General features: G+C 36.1%; 1 protein-coding gene across 1 annotated transcript; it reads left to right on the top strand.

Annotated features, from left to right (window-relative positions):
• Positions 1–2,913: 2,913 nt before the first annotated feature.
• On the top strand, positions 2,914–23,595 carry LOC23687540 (tryptophan 5-hydroxylase 1). Its single transcript, XM_021840594.1, has 9 exons — positions 2,914–3,233; positions 11,130–11,463; positions 13,984–14,149; positions 14,225–14,275; positions 14,443–14,724; positions 14,787–14,913; positions 14,966–15,198; positions 23,193–23,409; positions 23,470–23,595. The coding sequence occupies exons 1-9, from the start codon at positions 3,126–3,128 to the stop codon at positions 23,536–23,538; spliced, it is 1,587 nt and encodes a 528-aa protein (XP_021696286.1). The 5' UTR covers positions 2,914–3,125; the 3' UTR covers positions 23,539–23,595.
• Positions 23,596–23,838: the final 243 nt, after the last annotated feature.

The following is a 23,838-nucleotide window of genomic DNA, read 5'->3' as shown; positions in this document are numbered from 1 at the left end:
CTATCATGACCTCCACAAGAAGCTGCGGTCAAAAATATTCACCACAGCACCAAATGTACCATGTACAAAACGGTCATAAGATCGTTAGTCATCTATTGGCATGGAAAGTGGACTATGCTCGAGAAGGACCCTCATGCTCTGGCGTTTTCGAACGTTGGGTGCTTAGGACGATCTTTAGTGGCGTGCGAGAGAACTGTGTGTGAAATATTGTTGGCGTGAGACATGAATCTTTGGTAGTGTCATTTATACTCATGGAAATCATTGTTTCGAAAAGTTGAGAAATTTACCCACGAACAAAACTTAATTTTTACAATAACTTAATATTTTGCACTATTCATGCATTGAACATATTCTATGGATAAATGTTAATTCGTATTTCTTACTAGAAGGGACATTCCAATCAATGTCACCCCGTTCTACAGTACTGTTTTATAGCTATAGGTAGTTTTAAAAACTTCCTAGTGCGGAAATAATTTGTGTAGGGAAAAAGCACTAACTTTCGACCTACATGAATTCTGTGTCAATTTTTGGTTTTCCATACAAAGTAAGCGAAAATCGTACGGATGGGTCGAAAATTGGTGCTTTTCCCCTACGCACAGCAAGAGGATACGTTGCGCACTTTTGATGACAAGTTATTTTACACGTACTTTTGACCCTATTTTCTTATATCCGTCCTACTGTACTATTTCTTTCTTCAATGTTTGCATTAATGTCCTAGACCTCATCTGCACTGTAAGTTGTTTTTTCTATCAATCTATCTCTTCAAGTTCATACAGTAGCAGATTCATTTCCTTCAGCACAAATCGTCGTAAATCACCGATTCCGAACCATTCAGCTTTGATTTCATCCATATTCAATAGAACTCCCTCGGCAGTTCAAACACACAGAACAGTAAACTTACAAATGGGAATGATAATATACGCCGCTTCCGACTGCGTGGGAAGTCACTCTCCTGAATCGTTTCATCTTACTGTTCCATAATCAGATCACTTCCCAGAAAGGTTCATCAATCAGACCAAAAATTAAAACTTCCCTCTGCGCCACTTGCTAGCAGGACCCGCACATCGCATATCAGTGACATCAGCAAATCACTTCCCCGTGAGTGCTTGCATAAATGCCTACACATGAAATCCTTTTTCTCCACTCGGTGGTTGCGTTCCTTGTGCCCATCCAGCATAAAATCCTCTATCGTGACAGTAAAGTTTAGATTATTCCTGACTTTATCGTGATTCAGCCAATTGGTTGCTTTCGGAGGAACGACGAAGGAGCATCTTCTTATCCCAAGAACGATTTCGTCTTGAGTGGGATAGGACGGTCTCACAAGACCGACAACGTCTACACGGCGCTAGGACACCACTTGTTGCCAATACCGCCGTTGGATGGTTCGGCCATTTCACACATTATAGGAGAATAGAATGGATGGGAGGGTTTGTCAGCATTTGCGTCGCTAGATTTTTTTTCTGGAGGGGTCATAAAGCATGTCTGATATCAAAACATGTCATAAAAAAGTAAACTCGTCCATATTTTTCCTCATTCTACTAAAAAAACATCTTTAGTTTACTATAACTTCATAAGAACTCAACCGATTTCAAATCTTAATCTTTTGGGCTCATTCATTTATTTCACAACGCTGAAATTGGCCATTTTGGACACCCACCCACCCCTTTGTAACGCTTTTTGTATGATTATCATTCAGTTTTTGTATGCACCGTAACATCGTTAGAACACCCACCCACCCCCTCCAGCGTTATGAAATTTGTGAATGGGCCCTTTGAAGCAATATTAGTTGTCTCTAATCTGCATGTACAGCACATTCAATTGAAAATTTAGTTTAACTTAGTTAATCAACTCAAACTACATAAAATATGATTTTTTTTAGTAAAAAAAAACAAATTTTTTTGATTCGTTTTATTTTTTGATTACATATTTACTATGACACTGAAGTTTTCAAAGCATCTTGATATTAATACGAGTTAATTAGTACATATATTTTCCGATAATCGCCAATAAATGTTATAGATTTAATTTAAAACTCTTGCTGATATCTTTGTAAAGGTTTATCAAATGTAAAAAAAAGGGTTCAGCTTTAGTTAAAACATTTAGAATTCGGAAAAAGGCATTTTAAAATTAAAAAAAAAATGGGGAATTTTTGCTTATTTACTATGTTTTAACGATTTCTAAACAATATGTGTTTAGCATACTTTTGAAAAACAACCGAATTGTCTTCAAAGACACGTTATACAATTGGAATCAGTTGAGTATTCATGAAGTTGTGGTCAAACAAAGTTAATATTTTAGAAAAGAAACAAAATAATAAAAATTAGAATAGAATATTTCAAAATAAGAATAGTTTTGTTTTAAAACAAATTTGATGTTTGCAAACTTTTCATAAATTTAACTTAAAGAAAAAAATGGATTTAAAATAAAATCCACCTTTAAGTCGCTTGCGTCACCCCTTAATATTAATATTATTGTCACAAACTTCAAGGAACTTTTGGTTTTGAGAATTTTCGAAAATTAAGTCGCAAATCCACAGTAGGTTTCAGTAAAAGTTTTGGCTGTCGAAAAAACGATGGAGCATTGTTAGTCTTGTTTTTTTTTCAATTTTTCATTCTTTAGCTCTTGATTAAACATATAAAATTACTCTGCATTAATAAGGTAGTTCCAACTAAATTCCATTTATTTTCATTCATGTTCAATAGCACGAAAGAATTTCTAAGAGGGACAGGTCCAACCTGCTTCATCTCTGCAACGAACGATACCGGTGATGCGGGCTGTGCTTCTGTTTCGAAAAGAACTTTTCCAAACCCCCCCCAGCAATCGGTGTGCTGGTCGCGCCGGGTGGATGGGGGGAAAATCAGGATAAACGACCCAGAAAATGTGTGGGGTATAAAAGGCGTGAAAGTTCTGTCGGGATGCAACAGTTGATTTTCGCTTGCTGTGCTTGTCGGGACGACGGAGATCCTCGTGGAATCAGAGACTGTTGCGTGTGAACGGGTTCGGGTTGGTGGCTTGCTTTATTGCAGTGATTTCAAGTGGTGCTTCGGAAAGGATATAAAACTCATCGAGGATTTTGTTATTTTTTCGAAATAACATTGTAACGGACGATTTGTGATTTTTGAACGATGAGTGGCTCTGGAAAAGGATTACTCGGATTATGGCTGTACCACAGTGGCGAGCAGGAGTGGACCGTTAAGGAGGGCAGTCCTTTGCACAAGCGGAAAGAATTTGCTGTAAATATCAGTTATAGTAGTGGGTTATAGCAACAAATTCGAAAATATGTGGCTTTTGAAAGTGATTGGCTGATTTCGTCGCTAAAATACATAGCGACATATTTTGGATTGTGCCGTGTGATGTGAAAGAAAAACTACTAATTTAACTATAAATCTGGATATTATTAAGAAACCTTTCACATTAATTTAAACTTAAACCTTCCATTCCTAAACTGGCTAAAATTTGTAGTGCGATTATTATTCTCCGTTTGCAGTGGTTACAAAAATCTAAAAATACGGTGTTATAAAAACAAACACAAACTTTTGAGTATACTTTCATTGGACGAACAAAAAGAAAAAGAAGAAAAAGGTCATAACATTTTTATGATCAGGCTTATTAAAATGTCAATATCTATTCTCATTAATCCTTAAAATAAGCATACTTTTCTGAACTTCATGATATTAAGTGTTTTGTAGTTTTCGGTATAAAGCAACTCAAAAATCTATAATTCAAAAGTTTTAGTTTTCGATTTTAGGAATTTGTGTTATTTTTTTTTTATTTGTCACCTGATATTGGAGATGTTCAAATCTTATTGGATGATCGCAACTCACCAAATAAAATGTCTTTGTCTGCCCTTTTGTTTCTTGTCAATTTATACAAATATGAAACCTGTGCTATACAATGGCAAATATTAAGGAACTTCTCTAAAAGGAATAATGCAATTCGGTTAAGTTGTCTTCAAGAAAACTAAAAACCACAAGAAGATGTCTTTTGAAAATTTTAGGATCTATATTCGACCAGAGTGATACCAGAGACCTAAATGCTTTTTTGATCAAAATCGGTTGCACCAATTTGCTTTATTTCTTCTACAAGAATAACTTAGAATTACTTATGGGTTATGGCTACGTGTCGGTCTCCCAAAAAATTTCGAAATATATTCGGAACTAATGATCAGTGAATAAAATCGACAAAAATTGAAGAAAAGATAATTAGTTTGTGTTTATGAAAAAAAGGTGCATATTTATCGAAATCAGCCTTTTTTGATTATTTTATTCGATAACTAGATAGTGTTTCGATAACTTTAGAGGTCACCAAAATTTAATTATTGTTTGTTGCAAAAAAGGCCTGTTATACTAAAAATAATCAATTCAACTTGACCATGTCTAATCATATGTGCAGATTTCTATATTTTTACAAATATGATGAGTTTATACTCCCAACTAATAGCGGTTGATGCAACAGACCAATAGCTTTCAGCTGAAATCAGATTTTTTTGCCAAATTTTTCCGAGATGAATTTTCCAGAAAATTGTTGTTTTAATTTCAGAACGGTTTGCTGGAATTTCCAGAAAATTCTGCTGACCACCATCAATGATTTGCTTAAATTCAGCCAATCGTGCTGAAATTTCAGCAATTTGGTTCGTTGAAGATTTCAGTTTGGCAATAATCCGCAAAATAATGCTGAATGGGTTTAGTCAGAAGACTTGTAAAAATTCAATGGAAACTTATTTGCGAATTGGCGAAGTTAAACATTAAAAAAATAGACGTTGAAGTTTTTGCAGCAATTTTGCATTCCTTATAAATTTTATGGGAGCCAAAACACCAAGCCAAATTTGTGCGAATTATAATATTTTTTTTTTCAGATGAATCATAAATCTCCTAAAAAATCCACTGAAAAGCTTGGAACCAGTAGAATGCACTAAATCTAAAACCGAAGTAATGAAAATTGTTGTCCTTTACGTTTTAACCCCTCGGCTCTTATACGATATATTTTTCCAAAAATATTTTCTTTCCTACAATCTTAAAATCATTCTGTATATAGTAAAAATCGATCCAGCCAAGGTAAGCCCAAATTGATTGTATTTAACCTATCTGATTGAAAATCTATTGGATTTGTATTGGATGTCCACACGTGAAAATTAGAGCAAATTACAAGTCTTGACGGCTAGTGGAAACAAAATTTTTCATTCAAGAAGCGTTACGGAGAGGAGGGAACACACAAATTTTAAATTTTAGTGTTACGTAATAAACAGCTTTGTTATTATAACTGATTTTGTTATAATAAGGTTACAATTTCCTCCTTCAACTCAAAGTACTTCTAACAAAATGTGTTATTTGTAACAAATATTGATATATTTGTGCTACAATTTAATTGTAATCCACTGGTCGGGTTTTTTTCAAATACAATGGTTTTAGGTAACTTATTTTCAAACATAGTTTAACCAAAGCAACGTATTATATATTGATATGCTATATAGCTATTGTCTATTAATGTCTATTAATGGCCTCTGCTGGTCCTTGGAAATAGCTACCTTTATATTTCTTGCGAAAAATTCACAATTACTGATTTGCAAGTTACATTTGAAGCAGATTTTAAAAATAATCATAGTTTTCACAAAGAAAAAATAAATAATTCCAATAATAATGTTGTTCATGTAACTCTTATAACATTTTTTACCAAACGTATAAATAATTGATAGAGGAGCAACAATTTCAACGTAATAGTATAAAACATGTTCAATTTTCTTTTTCATGTGGTTTTGATGAAAACCGGCAGAAAACCATCTTGCAGTTCAGTTTGAAATTATTGTTGCAATTCACCCCTCAGGAGTAGTCAAAAACGGGTTTGAACGTTTTCAGTATTTATATGTGAAATTAACAAAACTTTTGTGTAGTCTTTTTATAATTATTAATTACTGTAACGAATAGTAAATACCTTAAATAACATTTTTCTACCGTTTGTGTGGCACTAGGAACGATTTTAAGTCCTGTTTTATACGATCAAACGTGTGATATTTTTTCACCTCCAGCAAACCAACCAAAAATAGAAATAAAACACGAATTCTTGCCCAAATCTTCCGTTTTATACCTACGGCCGATAACCGGTGTAACAAATTAAAATAATTTTACTCAATACTTCAGAACTCATCAATACGATTACATTTCATTGTGTTGCAAGTTTTACCCTGTTGCATGTTACGTGATCCTTACGTTGTCCACGTGAATGATTAACGATTTAATAACTTTGACAGCTCTGTTTTGAATTGAGCTGCTATTTTGATTAATATCAAATTTTGGGGCGCTTTTACAAATTCCATAACGCTGAAAAAAGGAGGTGGATGTCCTTGAAATATTACAATTCATACTTTTTTAATTCCCTTTGAAATTTAAAAATAATCGTTCCTATACAGGCCGGATAACTAGAAATAACAGAAAAAAATGAAAAAAGGGACAAGTATGCTCTATAAACAGTCAATCAACATCTATAACAGTATAAATCGTAAGGAAATGAAGGGGGTATAGATTGAATCTGATATGATAGGATAGGACTCATGTTACATACAGAAATAATTTACATAAGTCAAATTCAGGATATTTAAGCATGTTTAAACCAATACATAAAACGTATCCACTTATTAACAGAACATCAACACTTTGTTTTAAGAACAAGATTTTGATCTCCAAACAGAGTTTCAAGCCGGCCATTACGATGCAACAATCTGAAACAGCTTTTGTAAAAATCTAGGTTGGAAAAAGACTAAAAATCCGATTAGTTGATCATATTGATCAGCAATTTAACCCTGGAAAGTTATCAACACGAGATATAAGAAACTCATACAGTTTCTCTAGGGACATAAAATTGTTTTTTGAAGTATTTTTCCAAGAAATCGATTTTGCATTCCATCGAGAAATATTTCATTGCATTTTTCAAGCAGTTCCTCCAGAAACTCTTCAAAGGTATGAGTTTTGAGTGCAAAGTTTCCTCCGTAGTTTTCTCTAGTTATATTTCCTGGATCCTACTAAGTATAAAGTTGCACTCATGGTACATCCAATTTCTCTACGGACTCAAAAAATATATTCGGAATTCCTCTAGGGATTATTTCAAGAATACTGTATTTTTTCAGGAATCAACTTGTCATAAATTTAAATGATTAATTGAATACAGTAATGGCCCGATTTTGTCTACCCTTGATTTAAGCATCCTTTCTTGCACGATATATTTATTTTATTTAGACTAAACACGTATATACTGGCAATATTGGGTGCATAAAGTCTATTATGACCTTGGTCAAGTCTATACAATCATCTAAAAACCGATTTTTTGAAATTCTTAATAATTATCCAAGGAACTTATCAATGTTACCTTGGATTACCGTACATAGGAAATGGAAGTAAAAACCAATGTTTATATTAACATATATTAAGTCCTTAAAGCCCAAGTAAAAATGGTGCAAACGACAAAACTGAAAAAACAGTTTTTTTTTCCTTTTTAAACCAGAGTTGCACAATATCAGTCATATCAACTGATGGCTGATGGACAAAAACTATCAATATCACTCTCGAACTATCAATATCATTATGATTTGACAACCAACAGCAGGGAAGCGACACTGCCCTCTAGATCATAATCACTGCAGAATTATCCAAGATGTTAATGTTTTTCGGTGACCAACAAATAGTTGCCAAATATCGTACTGATAAGTTGTCGTTTTATTAACTTAATTTAAGACCTTAAGCTTTCAGTGATATCCATATTCTATCGGGGATGAAAATCACATCGAGATAGGGAGATATAGTGATAAGGATGATATCGAGACACGAGAGTGAAAATGTATGCAGAATGAAGGGACCGAAAAAATCATCGACATAAGGAGAGATATCTATAGGGGGGTCCGTAGCCTTGAGGTTACGCTTTCGCTTCATAAGCGGAAGGTCATGGATTCAATTCCCAGCCCCTCCAAAAAAAATAACCCGTCCAGCCACCAGAAGACGCCGCATGGAGGACCGTGCTTAGGGGAGCACATCCATCCTCCGTCAGTATCAGATGGTGACTGAGACAAACTGACCCACTTCGCAGGCAGCTAGCCTCAAACGACTCAGGAACACGGCAAAACAAACCACCGCAAGAGCAATGGACTATGGCTTGTGGAAATCGATTGGACCAACAGCAGAGCACTTTTCTGCCTGCTCGGTGTGAGAGCAAAAGAGCAGAAGAGAGTGAAAGCAGATGTAAATATAGATTAGTTAAAAATAGAACTGTATCGGTAAGGAAGAGAAACTGAGTGTCTTGAAAAAAAAGGAGAGATATCGAGATGTAGAGCATCGATATGTGGATAGTCGACTGTATAACTTTTTTCAATTCCATCAAGGATTCTTCCATTGTTCTCTGTACATAAATTTCCTATGAGAAGAATTTCTTCAAAAGTTCTTTCAGGGAATCTCTGACAATAACTTTAACAAAATATTTTGATAAATTCCTTTCTTTCTTCCAGTTCCATAGTTTCTAAAATTCTTTCAAAATTAACATTAACAACTAGTCCAAGAATTTAATAAATATTCTTATATGAGCTTCCACGTGGATTTTATTAGAAACCCCTCCTAATGACTAACAGTTATTTTTTATTATGAATTCATGGGAAAATCAGTAATGGATCTGATATACGAGTTCTCAGATGCATGTTTTTTAGATTCGTGGATTTCATCTAAGATTTCCAATAAAAAAAAATATGAGAATGGATTTTTGTAGAAATTTTGTAAAGTTTCTCATGCATCAAATTGTTACGAAAGAGGATCACGTGATTATTGACTTAAAATAGAATTCAGGTTAACTTCTGCGTCCATGAGTCCTCTCGTGGTATATCTAGTGAACAAGGAGTCGTGAGTTTGATTCTCACCGAAAATACGTGTTACTTTCTCAAATTTTCACATCAATTCCGATAGTTGTTAAACTACCACTCGGCTAGTTAGCTGAAAACCCGATAAATGATAATTATAAAGTCATTTATGCGTTGCTATTCGGCAAAAAGGTGTAATTCTGTCTGAAAATAGACAAATCCGTAAGGCCGAAGCCTTTCGTGTGCTCAGATTGAATTTCATTTGCATCTTAACAGATACATAGAAAAACCTTTTATGTTCTACAAAAGGTTTTTGACAGATTTCAGTAGAGTTTGATTCGTTGAATCTATTGCATGCTCCTTTGTTGGCAAGTGACGGAATCCGGATCAATTGTGTCCGATTTACACTGTGCAGGTTAAAAAAATCGAAAAATGAGACCGTAGTGTTTGATCCGTTGAATCCGTTGTATGCTTCTGTGAAGTGAGCGACGAAATCATAATCGTATCGGTTATCTTTGTTTATGCTCACGTATGCAGTTCAGATTAGGGAGTCGATTCCGGTTATGGACCCTTTGCGTGTTATGGACCCCCTACAGAAAAACATAAAATTAACACTCAAAGCATCCTTATTCCTATGGAAATCTACCGGGGGAACTTCGATTGCATTGTTAGTCAGCAGTTTCAGGCAAAACATTTGGTTTGAGGCGCATAAATACAGATATTTGAACAGTTTTGTAAATGAAACCACACAAGAGGGTGGCTTACTGGTGTTACTGGTGGCTTTTTGCACTCATGCTGCGTGCACTAGAGCAGCCGGCTCGATTTTGCGCACGGGGTCATCTGCTCCTAATACCTTCAGGGCCGTTGGAGGACCACTTAGCGTCGACGTACGGACTTCAAATTTTTACCTGATTTTTTCTTACCAAAACGAGCACTTTACAATGACGAACTTATAACATTTCGCATTTTCGAAAAATAAGGGACGGCCTAATGTACAGTTGTCCTCACAATAACGGAGTATCAACAGCGCGTGGTGAATAATGCTCATTTTGATGCAATAATAGGTTTTGGCAGATTCCTCGTAAGATCTAATGTGGAATGTTCTTGAAACCTATCTGAAAAGATCCTTGGTTGAAGTTTGATTTTAGTTAGACTTCAAGAATTATTCAAAAAGTTCATGATGACGCAATTTTATAAATTAATGCTATAGACAATCTTCAAATTTTTAAACGAAATATAAAACTTTGTAGCAAACTAGAAAATTTTGTATACTTTTTGGGCGATGAAAGAACAGCCACAACTATTGGATCACTTACCTATTCAAAAGATGGAAGTGAATCGTTTATGTTGCTCAAATAATAGATAACATAATTCATGTTTTAATTATGAATCGTGGTTTACGGCCAACCAGCCGAGTGGAAGTTTAACAACTACCGAAAAGCTAAACATTACATATAATTTGCAATTGGATTAGATGGACAAATTGATGTGAAGATTTGCGAAAAAGTTACACGTCTTCTCAGTGAGAATCGAACTCACGACTCCCCGATCTCTAGTTGGGGCGCGTTAACCACTACGCCATGAAAGGACTCATGAACGCAGAAGTTAACCTGAATTCGATTTCAGCTCAATAATCACGTGGTCCTCTTTCGCAAAGTGCACCTCTTTCGGAAGAATTAGATGCCCATCCAAACACAACGCTTTCTATATATATCCAATGCCTAGCCCGAGAGCGCATTGTTTTTTAGGTATAGGAATAGCACACTACACTAGCCAGCAACTGCGCTGGCTGAGGTTTCTATTGTGTGGGCTTCCAATGGGTCGCGACGTTCTCAAACGACCGGTTGCACTTTGCGAAAGAGGACCACGTGATTATTGAGCTGAAATCGAATTCAGGTTAACTTCTGCGTTCATGAGTCCTTTCATGGCGTAGTGGTTAACGCGCCCCAACTAGAGATCGGGGAGTCGTGAGTTCGATTCTCACTGAGAAGACGTGTAACTTTTTCGCAAATCTTCACATTAATTTGTCCATCTAATCCAATTGCAAATTATATGTAATGTTTAGCTTTTCGGTAGTTGTTAAACATAATTCAGCTTTATGTTTCACAAAATATTTTGAATTCAATTACCAACTTGATAAAAACAATCCATATGAAAACATTACAGTACGAAAACGAATTTCAGTCACTATGAATAACATGTGCATTGATGTAGTATATATTTCACGTGAAGTTTAGATAAATGCATTTCATGATAAGAAATTTGAATCCAAAAGCAAATCTAACTTCTACTTCCATTACAGGAAAGCAAACAAATAGACTGCAGCAATGGCAACGGAGCCAGCCCGCGATCCGACAAAACGTCCATCATTTTCACTTTGAAGAACCAAGTCGGCGGTTTAGCACGTGCTCTTCAAGTATTCCAGGAACTAGGAATCAATGTGCTGCATGTGGAGCTCAACAAATCTGGTGAACCATGCGAACAGGCAGACGTTTTGGTCGACATTGAATGCGATGCCAGCCGCATGGAACAGGTTCTACGGATGCTGAAGCGCGAGGTTTACAATGTCAGTTTTGCGGCCCCTGTGGCTAGCGATGGTCCTCCACCGACTCCGCTGTCCGCCTGTGGCAGTTTCGGTAAAAAAATTTAAACGCTGTTACATGTTACATTCACCGCCAAAATTAAGTGCACACTTGCTTGTAATTTAAAAACAAATTCCAAAACCGAAAGTCAAAATTGTTGTATTTTATAGTTAACTTACGATTCTTGTGATATACAGTACAAAATGTATTATCTGACATTTTCCCGAATACCATTTCCTAGAATAATCTGTGACACCGAATGTGCTGGTTCCCCTGAAGCTTTTTTCAAATTAATTTCATTTATTTAGTTAGAATCTAATAGATAACACTGAATCAACAATTTCACGCCACAATACTCGCTAAAACGATACGCATTTGATCCGCCCACCTAGCTCGCTGCTCCCCCACACTTTCTTGCATCAACCGGATCCGAGGCGAACACCATCTTTGCAGGGTTGCTGTCCGGCATTCTTGCGACATGTCCTGCCCATCCTATCCGTTCAGCAGCTTTGGTCACCTTTTGGATACTGGGTTCGCCGTAGAGCTGGGCGAGCTCGTGTATCATCCATCGCCGCCACCAGTGCACATTGGTCCCAAAGCTATATCTAGGAAGACAAAAATGATTGTACCTAAACCGTCAATTTTAGATATATGTTGTCTTCGGCAAAGTTTCTCCATTTTCTTCAGACATTTTTTTCAGTGATGTGAAATTAGGGTGGTCCACATGGCTTACGAGATCAGCACATAAACTTTTCTGCTGACGCATTTAGGCCTACACAATGTTCTACAATGTTTTAGAACAACCGATTGATAATTAGTTAATAATCTTTCTAATGGCGACAAAAGATTGAAAATTCGTTTGCGCCTTTCGGAGATATCGGCATTTCAAAACAACCATTTTTTCGAAGAAAATCTCTGATAACTCTGTAACCATAAGAAATAGAAATGTAGTTTTTTCAGCAAAAAGTTGCGCAATTAAAAGTTTTAAAAGTGCTCGGAACAAAGTTTTTGCGAGAAATCATCGTATAAAAAGTTATCAAGAAAAAACTGATTTTTCAGTACCACCCTAACTTTTTTGTTAAAAAACATCATAACTCGCGAACCATAAGAGATAGACATTTGGGTTCTTGGGCAAAGTTGCTCCAAATCGGTTGTTTTAAAACATTGTAGAACATTGTGTAGGCCTAAATGCGTCAGCAGAAAAGTTTATGTGCTGATCTCGTAAACCATGTGGGCCACCCTAATTTCACATCACTGAAAAAAATGTCTAAAGAAAATGGAGAAACTTTGCCGAAGACAACATATATCTAAAATTGATGGTTTAGGCACAATCATGTTTGTCTTCCTAGATATGGCTTTGGGACCAATGTGCAGTGAATCTATTGTCATCCAACACAGGAACAAACACATTGTCATCTCCTATTCTTGTTGCAACAATTTTATTCCGCAACAGCAGTTTATCACCACTGGAACAGAATATGACAATGATCGATCACCACATACGCAGCGATATTCTGGACTTCGCATTGCAATTCTCGAGAACTTCGAACAGAACCCATAAAACAAATTCGATTTTCTAATTAATCGCGAATTGAAAAGATTGCAACAATGTTGCGTTCTGTGATTGTCATGACAATTTTGCTTTTGATTGTATCCTAATCCGTCAAAGTTGGGATAAACGGTTGTGAGCGAGCTTGATTTGTTGTTTGTTTTTCGTCTCCATTGCTGACACTTGGATTCACTGGCCGTCACACACTATTTTCCTGCACACCGCCATAGATCGTCTTAAGCACCCGGCGTTCGAAGACTCAAAGTGCTTGTAGGTCCTCCTCCAGGATTTGTACAGCGCTTTGTACATCGTGCGTTTGGTGCGGGAGTGGATCTTTTTGATCACAGTTTCTTCTGGAGCCCATAGTAGGCCCGGCTTTAACAGATGATGTGCCTTCGTATTTCACGACTCGCGTTTCAAGCGAGTGTACAGGTCTGCCATAATTTCAAAACAAAAACACTGTAAAAATATTATAAACATTTAATAAAAAACCAAGAAAGATCGTGAATTGAATAATGTTTTGTGTTATAAAATAATAGATGCTTACAGTAGAGGGGTTAACAGAATATTAAGTAAAGGAAACGACAAGTGGGCACTTTATTTTGACACACCATCTTCACAAGGGGGAAATTTGCAATCAGATCCCTGAAAAGGTAACTCAGGGTCAGGAGTGTTCCCACACCACACTATGCTCTTTGAGCACGGTGTGTCACACACCTTATTGGAACACATTTGTTTTGTCTTGGTGAAAATCAAATTTTTATTCAAGCATACGACTTTTGAGCTGTGTATCACTGAGATTTTACGTTAAATATGAAATGCAAACATCTGAACGAAAGAATTTCCTGTTTTGATGTACGATTTTTACTAATTTCCATCATTACAAACAAGTGGGTACTTTATTTTGGCGGTGACTAAATATCCATAAATATCCATAATATATCAACTTAATGGTAGCTTTGATATCATGTCCCCACAGAAGAAAACAAATCTATAAAACAGCTTTATTTCATAATTCCTTTCAGATTTCGGGGAAATGCATTGGTTTCCGAGAAAAATATCCGACCTGGACCGCGCCCAAAACGTGCTGATGTATGGTGATGAGCTGGACGCAGATCATCCCGGTTTCAAGGATCCAGTTTATCGCAAGCGACGGGAACAATTTGCTGCAATTGCCAACTCATACAAGCAGTGAGTGATACATTCATAGAAACCAATGAGGATAATGATTCAATTAAACTAACAACCCACTCTCTATTTTCGTAGTGGCAATCCAATTCCGAGGGTTCAGTACACACCGGAAGAGATCAAGACATGGTAAATTGAGTTTTGACTTGGGATTTCTTCTCCGAAGGAAATATCGGTCAATGGCAGAAGCACATTGAATGGGTGCAATTTATCCTTTCCTTAACGAGAATATTCAAAACAATTTAATTCAATTTATCGGTTTCTCATCTTGTCAATTGCGTCGTTTTGCTTTTCAGGGGCACAGTGTTTCGTGAGTTGCACAAGCTGTACGTCAAGCATGCAGTGCCGGAGTACATGGAAAATTGGCCGGAGCTAGTAAAGTACTGCGGCTACCGAGAGGACAATCTCCCGCAGCTGCAGGATATCAACGTGTTTCTCAAGAGGAAGACCGGCTTTCAGATTCGACCCGTCGCTGGCTATCTTTCCCCAAGAGATTTCCTTTCCGGGCTGGCATTTCGCGTTTTCCACTGCACTCAGTATATCCGGCACTCGTCCGATCCGTTCTACACTCCGGAACCGTAAATTAAAATTTCAAATTCTAGCTCTTCGGTGGTTACAATTTGAAATTTTGTATTTCCAGCGACTGCTGTCACGAGCTTTTGGGCCACATGCCGCTACTGGCCAATCCAAGCTTTGCGCAGTTTTCACAGGAAATCGGGTTGGCCTCGCTTGGAGCTACGGATGACGATATTAACAAGTTGGCTACGGTAAGAAGTTTTATGCGTTGCTGGAAAAAACAATTGATTATCCTGAATTTAGCTATACTTTTTTACGGTGGAGTTCGGATTGTGTCGCCAGAAGGATGGCACTTTTAAGGTGTTTGGAGCGGGACTGCTGTCATCGGTGGCCGAACTACAACATGCTATCACCACAACTGATAAGATTAAAAGATTTGATCCGGATGTGACGTGTAAGGAGGAGTGCATCATAACGGCCTACCAGAATGCTTACTACTACACGGATTCGTTTGAGGAAGCCAAGGAGAAAATGAGGTAAGAGGCTTTCCTTATGTTATTCTGCTCCGCTGAAAAGGGTGGAACCTACAGTTGTATTCAGAGTAATAGTAGTGAAAGCCGATTTTCAGACAAAATGCTCAACTTTGGCATGCTGTAACTTTGTTTCCCTATGAGCAATTGACATGAAATTTTGACAGGGAACTACACATATACTCAATTACATTATCACAGAATTTGAAAGGTTTCACAGTCCTGGTTAAAAGGTTAAGCACCCGGTGAAATCGATCAAAATAATAATAGTTTTCTTTTTTTTCGGTAATAATTTTATAACAAATGGACTTGTTTAAAACTTGTTTAGAAAAAATATTTAAAACACAGCAGCTTTAAGAATAACTCGTGATAATGAAAAAATACTAAATTTTCGTCTTGTTGATAAAAGACAAACGATAACAGAGAATATATTTTATAAGATTTTTCAAAATATTGATCCAGAGATCAAGAACGGAGTATTCTTTAGGGTTTTGCTATAGACACTTCCAAAATGTTCTCCTGTGGTATTACTTGGTGTAAGACTAACGGTTTTTTGGGGGTAACTCTAAAAAAAATCATTTGGGGCTTTTTTATGTGATTTTAATTCCAAGGATTCCAGAATTAGCATAAAAATGTTCTTTAATGAATGTTCGAATCCTCTGAGCAGAATCTCAAATAGAGAAACTTTAAAGTAGATGGAGTACCGTGTACCTTTTAATTCCGCTCCTAAATGCTTATCTTTGACAGATACGCGTATTTCGACTACCACTTGCAGTCTTCTTCAGTGTCAGTTACTCGTATCCACTGAAGAAATCGTCGCATCTCTCTACCTTAAGGCGAAACTGGATTGGATTTCCATGTTCAGCTTTCACGATTTTTCATATTTTTTTGGTTCATTATTTTCAAAATCGGTTTTCGTCGAAAGATAGAGGAAGGTTCAAGGTATCTTCTGAATTTTCATTCAAGGTTATCTTCTGAATCCTAGTGGAAAATGTTTTCCGTTTTCGAGATTACCATTTTCCTGTGAAATTTTTTTGATTTCCCCTGAGCCAACTTTTGGCTTTGCACGCCGATATCTCGCAAAGTTGATATGGAAACGCAAAATTTGGAACTCGTCGAAAGATGGGGAATTTTACAAGGAAAATAATCGCCGAAGACACTATATGTGAAAAATGCGTTTTTCGCGAGATTACCATTTTTCTAGGGAGCGTTCCACGGAAATTTTCATCACCCAGTAGTATCATACGCATGCATGTATGTGTAAAACAAGAAACCAGCAGCAAAAAAGGTAGTTTATAATAAATTTCAAATTCAAAGTGATACGATTCCCTAGTAATTTATAATAAACTACCTTTTTGGATTTGCTAATTACTAGGGAATCGTATCACTTTGAATTTGAAATTTACCGGAAACCAACTAATACTATGCGAGTTATTCCGAGTACTTCCAACCACACTTATCAGCATAAAATGGCGGCTGAAGTTTAGAAATTTACAAACAAAAGCCTTCACTACTTCTTAATAGGGATCAAGGAAACGGACAATCAAGACTGTTTAAGTTTGTACCTAAGAAATATAAACGAGCTTGAATACATAGGTAGATAGTTAGGGATTTGTATAATTATTATTATCCCCTTTTCAATTTTTGACCAAGACATGACAGGTATACTCCTGTCAAAAAAATTTTCCTAGTTAGTTTGATTGTGTAGGTACTTATCTGGTGTTAGTATTTAAGGTAGAGAGATGCGACGATTTCTTCAGTGGATACGAGTAACTGACACTGAAGAAGACTGCAAGTGGTAGTCGAAATACGCGTATCTGTCAAAGATAAGCATTTAGGAGCGGAATTAAAAGGTACACGGTACTCCATCTACTTTAAAGTTTCTCTATAAAAATGTTGTTTAAAAATACTAGAGGAAATGGATGAGGAGGAGTTTTACCATGCCATGTTTTCATGTTGGAGGCACACGCGATGCTTCAGATGGGTTGATGTGCCCTGTAAATCAATTTAAAAACTAACACTCGACTTTTTCAAATCGACGCAAGTAACTTTCATACGCTTTCGAGAAAATTAATTAGGAAGAATCACAACCTGTCTTTCGCCGTGTACATCGCTTAAATTTTGCATTTAATCGTTTAAAAACTAGTTAGTTTCTATTATGTCCCACGAAAATGATTATAACAAAACGATAAGCCGTTTCATTCAGTTACTTTCGACGTTTTTCTACCAGTGTAAAATTGGCTCAAGTAGTGTTTTGTTTTGATTCGTGGTTAAGTCACTTTGTCTCTCCATACAACGGAGCGGTGAAAGTAGCGGTTGGGTTGCGAAAGTTGAAATTCTTAGTTACGCCGTTTTACAATTTCGGAATTAAACGTTCTAAAAGTGAAAAATATAGTTGGGTAAGAGCGAAACGTGTGGAATTTCGTCTGCGAAACACGTAGGATCGATAAAGTAAGTTTGATAACTTTTCTGACTTGAGACTATTTATACAAGTTTTCGAGAACTGTTGTTTGATTCATCGATTGGGCTTTTACTTCTAGTGTTTTCCTACCAAGTTTTAGGAAAGAACATCATTGGAAAATGTTCATCCTAACATTGATAGGGATGTTTTAAGACACACGGTTTATACAGGTATTTATACGGGTTTATCTTGGCCGACGGGTGGTTTTCAGTTATCTCGTTTATGTGGTAAGCTTAGGCGCCATAGGGCATAACCGAAATCATCTGATATATTTGATTCGAAGCACTCGTAATTTATTGACTGACTGATTGTGAATAAATGTCACTGGAACTGCTTTTGTTCTGATCGTTTTTTTTTGTTTTGAATTCGTTGATCTCGGAAATTTTTGTTTTGATAGCTTTGAAACAACAGTAATGTATTGCTGATCCTAACTTTTTTTTTCCAACGCATTAAGATTAAGGTACCTTCAGTGTTTTTATAATCATATCAACCATAAATATTCAACCTCATGAACACGGCTTCGTGGCCATGCAGTTAGTGTTACCAAGCATTTAGCCACATTGTGTCAAGGAGTGTGGGTTTGATTCTCGCTTCAGTCCGGAAAACTTTTTGTCGGAAAAGTATTTCGACTGTGCCACTGGGCGATTCATGCTAGTCCGTTGTCTAGTGTGGTGCTTCCTTCAAAGGGCAAATCGTCCACTGGAAAAGTTTCAACAAAATTGCATCTTGTCACGTTTATCCACTGAACATAAGATCGATAAAGATAAATCGATATTGTTCCATCTGCCTTAATTGTAGCAAACGTTTGTTCTTACAAAAATTCCTACAGAGATTCGTCTAGGAATATCTCAAGGGATTTCTCCAAACACATCTTCAGATATTCCTCCAGAACTTACTCTTGCAGTAAATTTAGGTATTCCTATAAAGAATGCATGATGTATTCTCACAGAAATATATTCGACAAAGTTTTAATGGAAAATGCGTGACGGAATCTTTGGAGGAATTTCGGAAAAATACCTAGAGAAATTAGTAAACAAAATCCTTAAATAAACTTATTTGAGATTAAATTTATAGTTATTCATAGAGTTATTTCTAAAAAAAAACGCTGGATGAGAATTTTGGGGGAAAATTCTGGAAGGATCCCTGGAGAAACTCTAGGAAATATCACTGAAAGCATATCACGAAAAATTTCGGGAGGAAATTCTGAAGTGAATGAATTGTTTTGGGCAATGTCTAAGGGAGTTCAAGGAGGAATTTCTTGCGGTGGTATACTTGAAGGAATCTCTTAAAGAGTTTCTTAGGATGTTTTCTTTAATACCTGCAAAAAATTATGATCAAAATTTTACAAATACTTCTGAAGGAATACCTGGTGGAATATCGCAGGATTATCTGGAATAAATGTATTGAAGATTTCCTTGCTGGAAGGGTGAATATGAAGGAATTACTAAGAAGTATTTTTGGAGAAATTTATAGTGGAATGCATGGAAAAATAGGAGATAATCGTGTAGAAATACATGAAGGATTCTATATAAAATATCATGGGGAATTACTGGAAGAATCTTTGAAGCAATTTGTGAATTAATCTTTTGGAGAATTTTGAAAGGAGAATAAATTCCTGGAAGATTCCGGGAGAAATTCTGAGAGGATTTTTTTTAAACACTCTGAAATCTCTTGATGAATTTCCGGAGGAATTCCTTGCGGTGGTATATTTTGAAAGAAATCGTAGAAGACATTCTGGAAGCATCTCCAGAGGAATTCTAGGAAGAATCTCTGGAATACTTCCAGATTAATCGTTGGAAAAAAAATCTGTAAGAATACCCGGGGAAAGTAGAGAAGTAATTTATGGCTATTTTCCTGAAAAAAAAACAAAAACATGAAGATTCCTAGATGATTCCCTGGCGAAGCATCTAAAAAAATCCCAAAGCAAACCAATAAAAAAAAATGCTGAACAAATGCTTGCTTTAATAAATTATTGTGCTTGTACTATTCCTGTAGACTTTCTTGGGGAATTCCTGAATCATTTATTAAGAAAATTTGTGGAGTAATATTTTCAATTCCTCTTGGGGGTTTTCAGTAGCTCGTTTAGAATTTTTTTTCCACTTTTTTCTTCAGAGATTCTTCCAGTTATTTTTTCAGTCCTTCCGAAAATTTCTCCAGGAATTTCACAAGATTTTCCTCCGGAAATGCAAGAGTTTTCTTTAAGGAGTCCTACATAATTTCGTCCAAGGATTCCATAAACAAATCCTCCAGGATACCTTATAGGAATTCCTAAAGAAATATCTGGAGGATTTCGCGGAGAACTACTTGGAGAAATTCCTGGGAGAATTCCCTGGAGAATATCTTGTAGAATTTCTGAATGAATTCCTGTTTGAGTCACTGGAAGGATTCCTTCGAGAATTACTACGAGAGTTCCGTTACGGATTCCTCCAGTGTTTCTTGAAGATTTTATGAAAAAATTGGTTATGAGGTTCCCGAACGAATTCCTGTTGGAACTATTGATATTGATCCTGAAGGAACTCCAGAAGGAATCCAAAAGAAAATAAGGAGAAATCCCTGAAGGAACTCGTGGTGAAATCCCTGGGACTTCAGGAGCTCTTAGAGAAATATTCGAAGAAAATCCTAAGAATATGCTAAGAAGAAACTCCTGGAGGAATACCTTGAAGAACTCCTGGAGAAAATCCTTGAGCAGCAATTACTGAAGGAACTCGTACAGAACTTCCTGGAAGAATTCCTGGAGGAAAAATACTTGAAGGAAATCCTGAAAAAAATCCTGGAGAAATTCCTGAACAAACTTCTAGAGGAATTCCTGAAGATAGTTCTAAAGGAATTCCTAGAGGAACTCCTGGAGCAACTCCCGGAGAAATTTCTGAAGTAGCTCCTGGATGAATTTATGCTTACGTTTTAGAAACGCGGTCTAAATCTGATTTTTATCCATACAGTTGACATATTGCATCCATAATTAATATACATACCCACATACATTCTGGGCATCTGGGTTGTTTACACTTGTGACAGGGAAGTCAAGGAATTTTACATTATGAAAAAATCCCGGAGCGACTGGGAATTGAACCCAGACACCTTCAGCATGACTTTGCTTTGTAACCGCGACTAAGGAAGGCCCCGGAATCAGATCTACAAATATTACACCGCGAGATTAACCCTGTGCCATTGTGCATTTAGTAAATAATGGTTGAACATAAGTGAGTCTTAACATCAAGCGAATTAAATGTCGACTTCATACCTTTTCACTACGATTGCAAAAAAACTGTAGGAATTATAGCATTTTTCCAACCGTGCACTATGGTCCAGGAATCAGTTTTACGCGGAAAGATGCATTTTGAGCTTTAGAATGAAACATTAGACAAAAACGGTTTTCTACAAAGTTGTTTGTATTAGTTGAGCCCTTTGTTTGGTTTTATTGAAAATTAGGGTGGACCACATTTTCATAGAAATTGTGTAACTAACTTTCTTATTTGTAGAAATTATATTATACATGCTTCAGCAAAGTTGTAGACCATTCAATTTCAAGCAACTTTGCCAAAAAAAGTTTTCTTGTATCTCTTAAATTGATCGATTTAGAGCTTTTTTCATACGGTGACATAGGGTGGTCCGAACAAAACTGGTTTTCTGGCTCTAGAGTTTTCAATTCAAATTTCTCATCAAAGTAGTCTAAGAAACACTTTTAGAGCTTTGAAAAATGCGTAATTTGGTGAGTGAAGAAACTCGCTATTTCCTTCCGTTTAGGAGTTATTGTTGTTTTTCTCTCAAAAACATGCCTACTTTGATTGTGAATAACCCTGATTGGGGCAAACATAAAAAATATCTTTTGACGGCATTCAACAGACAAAATAAAACTGTATATTATATAAAAAAAGGGACCCAGATAGCCGTAGCGGTAAACGCGCAGCTATTCAGCATGACCATGCTGAGGGTCGTGGGTTCGAATCCCGCTGGTCGAGGATCTTTTCGTAAAGGAAATTTTCTCGATTCCCAGGGCATAGAGTATCTTCGTACCTGCCACACGATATACACATGCAAAAATGGTCAATCGGCAAAGAAAGCTCTCAGTTAATAACTGTGGAAGTGCTCATAAGAACACTAATCTGAGAAGCAGGCTCTGTCCCAGTTGGGACGTAACGCCAGAAAGAAGAAGATTATATAAATAAATTACAGATGTGTTATTTTTGTAACTCTAATAAAACGTCTTGAAAGTCAAATATTTTTTATCACAAAAACTTTAATAACTTTTGAACTAAAATAGATATCAACAATCTTTTTGCATGAAAATTTGTGTTTTGTTAGGTTCTAAAAGTCGTTCATAGACAACTTTGATGAGAAAATAATATTAAAAAAACTAGAGTTGAAAAACTTATTTTTGTTGGACCATCCTACGATGATTAGGAGAAAATGCTTTAGATTGGTCAAATTTTGAGCTACAGAAAACCTTTTTTTGGCAAAGTTGATCAAAATTTCAAGTGCTACCACTTTGCCTAAGAGCATATACCAGTATTTTTGCAAATGAAAAAGTTGATTATATGATATGAGTGATATTGTGGACCACCCTAGTTTAAATGACACAGTATGTTAGCTTACATTTTTCGAAATAATTTTGTAGAAGATCATTTTTGTCTAAAATTTGATTTTCATGCTCAAAATGTAAAATAATAAAGAAATACATACTATGAAAATCTTCAAAATAGTTTTAGAGCCCTATCTTTCTTACTTTCGATTTCTCGTCAAAGCGGTATATGAACGACTTCAAGAACTTAACAAAACGCAAATTTTCATGCAAAAATATTGATGATATCTATTTTAGTTCAAAAGTTATTAAAGTTGTTCTGCTTAAAATCCTTTGTTTTTCAAGGCATTTTATTAGAGTTACAAAAATAACACATCTGTAATTTTTTGATATAATATACAATTTTATTTTGTCTTTTGAATGCCGTCAAAAGATATTTTTTATGTTTGCCCCAATCAGAGATATTCATAATCAAAGTAGGCATGTTTTTGAGAGAAAGCTCAAAAGTGTTTCTTAGACTACTCTAAAAGTGTTTCTTAGACTACTTTGATGAGAAATTTGAATTGAAAACTCTAGAGCCAGAAAACCAGTTTTGTTCGGACCACCCTATGTCACCGTATGAAAAAAGCTCTAAATCGATCAATTTAAGAGATACAAGAAAACTTTTTTTGGCAAAGTTGCTTGAAATTGAATGGTCTACAACTTTGCTGAAGCATGTATAATATAATTTCTACAAATAAGAAAGTTAGTTACACAATTTCTATGAAAATGTGGTCCACCCTAATTTTCAATAACACCAAACAAAGGGCTCAACTAATACAAACAACTTTGTAGAAGACAGTTTTTGGCTAATGTTTCATTCTAAAGCTCAAAATGCATCTTTCCGCGTAAAACTGATTCCTGGACCACTGTGCCGTGGAAAGAACTTTGACAAACTTTTAAAAAATGACATGATTTTGAAAGATTTCCATGGCTGGTGTGACATTTTTAATTCCTCGCTATCGATTTTTTTTATTTCAGGGCCTTTGCCGAAAACATTCAACGACCGTTTGGAGTCCGCTACAATCCGTACACGCAAACGGTGGAGGTGCTGAGCAACGCCAAAAAGATTACAGCTTTGGTTAGTGAACTCCGTGGTGATCTGAGCATTGTGTCGTCAGCACTCAAAAAAGTGTCGGCAATGGATGACAATTTGGACGTGGAGTCCATCGAGAAGCTCTTGTCTAGTAGTTTGCATGTAAGTTGTTTTGTGCGACGGTAGTACTATCAGATAATTTAAAATCGATTTGCATTCTAGGTTGGTGACAAGAGTCCCAATTCAGAAAGTTCCGATTCCTCCGGTAAGGCGACCACTCCGAACCAGTAAGAATACATGTCATAATGCATGCTATGCACTACAACTGACCTTCTCTTGATGTATAATTAACGATAACAATAATAAAAAGAATACCAATATTGAACCAGGATCAAATTACAAAAACAAGACAACGTCTAATAAAAAACATTCTTGATGTGGCATTACTTGCTTGAGGTTTCATTAAAAAAAAAGAAACATCCTTGCTTCTAGGTATCATTCAATCAGCTCACTTTCCTCCATCAGTAAACTTTTTGAAAACGTTATTTTAAACAGAATGATGGTCCACATCAACGAAAATTCATTTTTTTC

The sequence above is a fragment of the Aedes aegypti genome, chromosome 2 (genome assembly GCF_002204515.2).
Source record: "Aedes aegypti strain LVP_AGWG chromosome 2, AaegL5.0 Primary Assembly, whole genome shotgun sequence".
Taxonomy (NCBI): Eukaryota; Metazoa; Arthropoda; class Insecta; order Diptera; family Culicidae; genus Aedes; species Aedes aegypti.
The sequence above is the reverse complement of the archived record's forward strand: the minus strand, read 5'-3'. Positions and strand labels throughout refer to the sequence as shown.

Bases quoted from the DNA above. Each gene is read 5' to 3' on its own strand.
- LOC23687540 (XM_021840594.1), top strand. From the start codon at position 3,126: ATGAGTGGCTCTGGAAAAGGATTACTCGGATTATGGCTGTACCACAGT. The intron at 14,276-14,442 runs GTAAATTGAGTT...TTTGCTTTTCAG, and splicing joins CCGGAAGAGATCAAGACATG to GGGCACAGTGTTTCGTGAGT. The intron at 23,410-23,469 runs GTAAGTTGTTTT...TTTGCATTCTAG, and splicing joins TCTTGTCTAGTAGTTTGCAT to GTTGGTGACAAGAGTCCCAA.